At 49.3% G+C, this 6,997-nt stretch overlaps 1 protein-coding gene and 1 pseudogene across 1 annotated transcript; one reads left to right on the top strand and one right to left on the bottom strand.

Annotated features, from left to right (window-relative positions):
- The first annotated feature begins 2,650 nt into the window (after positions 1-2,650).
- Positions 2,651-4,339, top strand: LOC122034140 (cytochrome P450 81C13-like). Its single transcript, XM_042593265.1, has 3 exons — positions 2,651-3,038; positions 3,223-3,535; positions 3,706-4,339. Exons 1-3 carry the CDS (start codon positions 2,680-2,682, stop codon positions 4,321-4,323), a joined length of 1,290 nt encoding a protein of 429 aa, XP_042449199.1. The 5' UTR covers positions 2,651-2,679; the 3' UTR covers positions 4,324-4,339.
- A 544-nt stretch (positions 4,340-4,883) lies between these two features.
- LOC122034142 lies at positions 4,884-6,631 on the bottom strand (annotated as a pseudogene).
- Between the last annotated feature and the right edge of the window lie 366 nt (positions 6,632-6,997).

Raw genomic sequence — 6,997 nt, forward strand, 5'->3', positions numbered from 1 at the left:
CTTGGTGAAGGCTATCTTTTGATAGTAATCACCATTGAATAGTTAGACACAAACTTGAAGAAAACACTAAAGTTTTTATAAGTTTTCAAGTTTGTGTCAATCTTTGAAAATATGAAGTATTTTCATAGAAAACTATTTTTCCTTGATATTATATGCCCTAAATAATGCCTACACGAAATTTCATGATTTTTGAATTTTTGTAGAATTTTCTAGGGGTTTCTGAAGTTGGCTGATTTTGAAATTCAGCAACTATCAGAGCTCCGATCGATCCATGGATCGATTGGAGTTCCTGAATCGATCCGTGGATCGATTCAGAAGGCAAGTCTCCCGCGAGCAGAAGCTCGCTGGATCGATCGATCCAGGAAGTCTGAATCGATCAGTGGATCGATTCAGAAAGGTTCAATCGATTGGAACCCAACTCTAATCGATCCAAGTTGCTGATTTTGGCTGGGAAAGCCTGATTTCAGCATCTTTAAACCTATTTTAGTCTAGGTAACCTTTCCAAACCCTTAAAAATACATTTGTATACATAAAAAGGGTGTTTTCATGTGAAAACAAGGATGGATTGGTTAGGGAAGGCTAAGTTGAAGTTTAGGTTGAGGTTTGTTTCAGATTTTGAATATTTTGAACCTCAAAACTTCTACAATTGGGTTTCCTAAAGTTTTAGGGATTCCAAGTCATTGTTGGTGCAATGACAGAAGTTACTACCATGTCTTTAGGGGGAGGTACTCTTTAAAGACATGAAAATTATTTTTCATAAACCTTGGAAGGTGGTTAACCTTCCGTTAAGTGGATAATGCTCAAGGATGGGCATTTGCCTACATTGAGGAAGAATGTAGGGTTAAAGATAAATGAAGGGTATGGGACCTTCATTTGGGTCATTAGACCATGTTAATGCTCCAGAGCAAGCATTATTTGAAAATGAAGGGAATGGGTACTTCATTATCGTGTTGGTCACAACGAGTGAAGTTGTGAACAACGATGAGCAACTCTTCAGGGGGAGAGTTTTCAACAATGGGGCATTTGTTGAAGAGTGCCCAAAATTGAGGCACGGGTTGATGTGTGCTCAAAGATGGGTTGATGTGTGCCAATAGGGGGAGAATGTGTGGTTTAAGTTAGTCCTTCATTACCTATGGGGGAGGTCATAGGGAATAGAGTTAAGGCTATTGGATTAGCTTAACTCAGAATGGTCCAAACTTAAAGGTATTGTCAAACATCAAAAAGGGGAAGATTATTGGTGCAATATCCCTTAGGTCAAGGTTGACTGGTTTGACCAAGCTTGAGTCTTGGTCATACTTTCGATGTTTGACAATACATGTAGACACATGGACAATGCAGGTGCAGTTGTTCATATGGGGAGATTCTGATCAGGGACTGATCAGTGTTGAATGAAGAAGAGTCAAGTAGGTATACTTGACTGGAAGGAAACCCTGGTGAGTGAAGCCAGGTGAAAGTCCTGGTGAGTGAAGCCAAGCAGAAGTAAAATCATGGTGAGTGAAGCCAGGTGAAAGACCTAGTGAGTGAAGCTAGGCAGATTGAAAATCCTAGTGAGTGAAGCTAGGTGAAAGTCCAAGTAGGTCAAGAGAGTGACCGGATACTTGGCATAAAAGAAAAGTCCAAGTGGGTCAAAGGGATTGACCGGACACTTGGTGAGGGAGTCCTAGCAGGTCAAGGGAGTGACTAGATGCTAGGCATGACGTACCAACAGGTTAAGGTTGACCGGATGTTGGTTTGGGAGGTTTGAGACTTGGTTTTGGGCAAAAACCAAGTGCTGGATCGATCAGTGGATCGATCCAGGCTCTGGATCCAGAGATCCCAATCGATCAGTGGATCGATTGGGGCGATAAGCGCTGGATCGATCCGTGGATCGATCCAGCGTTTAGATAAGCGCTGGATCGATCCGTGGATCGATCCAAAACCTCCGATCGATTGGGAATAATCGAATCGATTGGGATCCGACCGCCGTCGTTTTGAGCCGCAGCGAGCGCTTCGATCGCTCACGATTCATTTGATCTTCACCAGCTCCTCCACAGCTCTTCTCAAGCTCGAGATCGCCAGTTCTTGAAGGTTCTTGGAGGCTCTTCCAAGTCAAGAGGCGGATCAAAGCAAGAAGAAGAAACTAGGGTGAGGGTTTGTGCACTCATTGTAAGCTTGTAAGCTTGTATTTCTTTACTACCCTTTCTTCTTCTTGTATTGAGTCTTGTAGGGCTTCTTCGCCCTTGGTAGTTACCATAAAGGAGAGTTTCATTAGTAGAGGGTGCGTGAGTTGTGTGGATCCTTGGATTAGTCACCTCCCTTGGAGGTGGATACCAAGTAAAATCCAAGTGTTAGCGTGTTTGTATTTGTTTCTTTGTATTTCCGCTGCGCATCCTTGAAGAACCAAGCAACGCCAAGCAACGAGCACGCGACGAGCTATTCACCCCCCCCCCCCCCTCTAGCTACTTTTCGGTCCTAACAGCTAGACATGGTCACTGCAAGCCACAGCTACTGCTCCTCCACCTCCAGATCGAGAGTGAGGAGGCCTATTGCCTGCCACAGTGCTACTGCTCCTCCAGATCGAGAGTGAGGAGGCCTATTGACTCCATACGAATTGCACGGCAGTTTTAATTGTTTAAGCTTCGCTATAAGTAGCTAGACATGGTCACTGCGATGTCAATCGAAATTTTTTATCACTCCGAAATGGCCGCTGCAGCTCTTCTCCAGTTCCTCCTCCCCTCTCTGTCTCTCTTCCTCTTCAGTATTCTTCTCATTTTTCATTGTCGGCGCCAAAACCACCGCCGTCTACCGCCCAGTCCCCCTTCCTTTTTGATTTTAGGCCACCTCCACCTCCTCAACCCGTCGATCCACCGCCCTCTCGCCGCCATCTCCGCCGCCCACGGCCCCGTCATTCTCCTGCGCTTCGGTTCCCGCACTGTCCTCCTCGTGTCCTCTCCGTCCGCCGTCGAAGAGTGCTTCACCGTCCACGACGTCGCCTTCGCGAACCGCCCCCACTTCCTCGCCGGCAAGATCCTCGGATACGACTTCACCCGACAACCTACGCGCCTCCTTTGACCTTCGCTGCAGGGAGATCAGAGCCCTCGCGCGGAACCTCTTCCTCCAGCAAGGCGGCGGCAGCGATGGCGCGCCGAGGAGGCTGGATCTGAAGTCGACTTTGTTCGACTGCATGTGCGCCATCATCGAACAGCTGGTGGTTCCGCTGACGGGGGAGACGCAAGAGTAGAGGTTAATCGTCAGGGAGATGGTGAGCGAGGGACTACAGTTGAGCGCGGCGACCGTGAACGCAGGGGACGACATGCCGGAGTTTATGAGAGTGGCATGGCGCGGGTTGGAGAAAAGGCTAATGAGGCTTCGGAGGAGGAGGGATGAGTTTTGGGGAAAACTCATAGTGCTGCACCGAGAGAGACGACAGAGCGAGGATAATGGCAGCGGCGGCGTGGATGGGGAAGGAAGGGAGACACTGATGGACGTTATGTTGTCGCTGCAGAACAGCGATCCGGAACGCTACACGGATGACATCATCAAGGGCCTGATGACGGTACGTGCACACTCTTCGTCTTAATACTTAGTTGAGAAGATTCTGTATTATGATTGTATATCAAAATAACCAAAGTTTACGAATTTTGTGTGCATAATTTTCCGGTGCACCTTGGGCGCATCACCTATTCCAAAGATTGATGGATATGTGTTTCTGATGTTTTATTATAGACAATGTTTTCAGCAGGAACAGACTCCTCCGCCAGCACAACAGAGTGGACAATGAGCTTGTTGTTAAACCATCCTCACGTTCTGGAGAAGGCCGCCACCGAGCTCGACACGACGGTCGGCCACGAGCGGTCGGTCTCCAAAGACGACCTCCCCAACCTCATCTACTCGAACTCCATCATCCACGAGACTCTGCGATTGTACCCCACCGTCCCTCTCCTCGCGCCTCACGAAACTTCCAAAGACTGCACCGTCGCGGGATTCGATGTCTTCGCCGGCACCATGCTGCTCGTCAACGCGTGGGCTATCCACAGGGATGTCGGCCTCTGGGACGAGCCCGAGAAGTTCAAGTCGGAGAGGTTCATGGCGGGGGAGGCGGCGGAGGGATACAAGTTCATGCCGTTTGGGATGGGGCGACGGCGGTGCCTCGGCGTGGGTCTGGCTATCCGAATGGTGGCACTGATGCTGGCGACGTTCGTCCAGTGCTTTGAGTGGGAGAAAGTGTCGCCGGAGGAGGTGGACATGAGGGAGGGGCCAGGACTGTCCATGCCCAAGGCGACGCCATTGGAGGCGTTGTACAAGCCACGCCAGAGCATGGTGTCACTCCTTTCGCAGCTGTGAGCTTATGTACCAGAGGATATGTGATCTGAAGGGCTTCCCAAAAATATATTATCCTCTGCTAAAATAATTAAAATTGAATGAATAAGACTCGATAAACTCTGGATTCAGTGAGGACATATTGTAATAAATTATTATACGATAACTATTATTGTCTTACTTTTAATGCCAAAGTTTCCACAATTTTTTCATCAGATTACAAAGCAAACAGAGATGGCGACAGAATTCTGGGAGCATTAACACGTGTAAATTCAGGTTAATACCCACTCGCAGACAAACACTTTATAAATTATCTGCGAGTGGGTATTAACTTGAATTTACACGTGTTAATGCTCCCAGAATTCTGTCGCCATCTCTGTTTGATTTGTAATTTGATGAATAAATTGCGGAAACTTTGGCATTAAAAGTAGGACAATAATAGTTATCGTATAATAATTTATTACAATAAGTTCTCACTGAATCCAGAGTTTATCGAGCCTTATTCATTCAATTTTAACTATTTTAGCAGAGGATAATTTATTTTTGGGAAGCCCTTCAGATCACATATCCTCTGGTACATAAGCTCACAGCTGCGAAAGGAGTGGCACCATGCTCTGGCGTGGCTTGTACAACGCCTCCAATGGCGTCACCTTGGGCATGGACAGTCCTGGCCCCTCCGTCATGTCCACCTACTCCGGCGACACTTTCTCCCACTCGAAGCACTGGACGAACGTCGCCAACATCAGCACCACCATTCGGATAGACAGACCCACGCCGAGGCACCGCCGCCGCCCCATCCCAAACGGCATGAACTTGTATCCCTCCGCCGCCTCCCCCGCCATGAACCTCTCCGACTTGAACTTCTCGGGCTCGTCCCAGAGGCCGACGTCCCTGTGGATAGCCCACGCGTTGACGAGCAGCATGGTGCCGGCGGAGACATCGAATCCCGTGACGGTGCGATCTTTGGAAGTTTCGTGGGGCGCGAGGAGAGGGATGGTGGGGTACAATTGCAGAGTCTCGTGGATGATGGAGTTCAAGTAGATGAGGTTGGGGAGGTCGTCTTCGGAGACCGGCCGCTCGTGGCCGACCGTCGTGTCGAGCTCGGTGGCGGCCTTCTCCAGAACGTGAGGATGGTTTAACAACAAGCTCATTGCCCACTCTGTTGTGCCGGCGGAGGAGTCTGTTCCTGCTGAAAATATTGCCTATAATAAAACAACAGAAACACATATCCATCAATCTTTGGAATAGGTGATGCGCCCAAGGTGCACCGGAAAATTATGCACACAAAATTCGTAAACTTTGGTGATTTTGATACACAATCATAATACAGAATCTTCTCAACTAAGTATTAAGATGAAGAGTGTGCACGTACCGTCATCAGGCCCTTGATGATGTCATCTGTGTAGCGTTCCGGATCGTTGTTCTGCAGCGACAATATAACGTCCATCAGTGTCTCCCTTCCTTCCCCATTCACGCTGCCGTTGCCATTATCCTCGCTCTGTCGTCTCTCTCGGTGTAGCATTATGAGTTTTCCCCAAGACTCATCCCTCCTCCTCCAAAGCCTCATTAGCCTCTTCTCCAACCCGCGCCACGCCACTCTCATAAACTCCGGCATGTCGTCCCCCGCGTTCGCGGTTGCCACGCTCAACTGTAGTCCCTCACTCACCATCTCCCTGACGATCAGCCTCTGCTCTTGCGTCTCCCCCGTCAGCGGAACCACCAGCTGTTCGATGATGGCGCACACGCGGTCGAACAAAGTCGACTTCAGATCCAACCTCCTCGGCGCTCCACCGTTGCCGCCGCTTTGCTGGAGGAAGAAGTTCCACGCGAGGGCTCTGATCTCCCCGCTGCGAAGGTCAAAGGAGGCGCGTAGGTTGTCGGACGCGAGCGAGTGCATGGAGGTGATGTGGCGGAGGTCGCGCCAGTGGGACCCGTAGGGCGCCCACAGGATGGCGGTGAAGTCGTATTCGAGGATCTTGCCGGCGAGGAAGCGGGGGCGGTTCACGAAGGCGACATCGTGGACGGTGAAGCACTGTACGACGGCGGACGGAGAGGACACGAGGAGGGCGGGGCGAGAACCGAAGCGCAGGAGAACGACGGGGCCGTGGGCGGTGGAGATGGCAGCGTGAGGGCGGTGGATCGGCGGGTTGAGGAGGTGGAGGTGGCCTAAAATCGGAAAGGAAGGGGGACTGGGCGGTAGACGACGGTGGTTTTGGCGCCAACGATGAAAAATGAGAAGAATACTGAAGAGGAAGAGAAACAGAGAGGGGAGGAGGAACTGGAGAAGAGGAGCAGCGGCCCTTTCGGAGTGAACAAAAATTTGGATAGACATCGCAGTGACCATGTCTAGCTACTTATAGCGAAGCTAAAACAATTAAAACTGCCGTGCAATTCGTATGGAGTCAATAGGCCTCCTCACTCTTGATCTGGAGGAGCTCCCTCATTGAAAAATTATCATTTGAAGTGGAACTACATTAGCACATCCGAGAATTTGCAAGATCTAAAGTTCAACAACAACCTTCTACTCGAGGAGAGATTGTTTTACAAATTCGGATTGAGTCTCATCCCGACCTCTTTGACATATCCATTTGGTAAGACTTTTAGCTTTTACCAGCTTTAAAATCTAATCGAATGCTCGTCGATTCATGTAGTGCTACTATGCCGAAGACCTCAATAAACAAAGTGGTCAAGATGACCA

Source organism: Zingiber officinale, chromosome 11B (assembly GCF_018446385.1).
Source record: "Zingiber officinale cultivar Zhangliang chromosome 11B, Zo_v1.1, whole genome shotgun sequence".
Classification (NCBI taxonomy): Eukaryota; Viridiplantae; Streptophyta; class Magnoliopsida; order Zingiberales; family Zingiberaceae; genus Zingiber; species Zingiber officinale.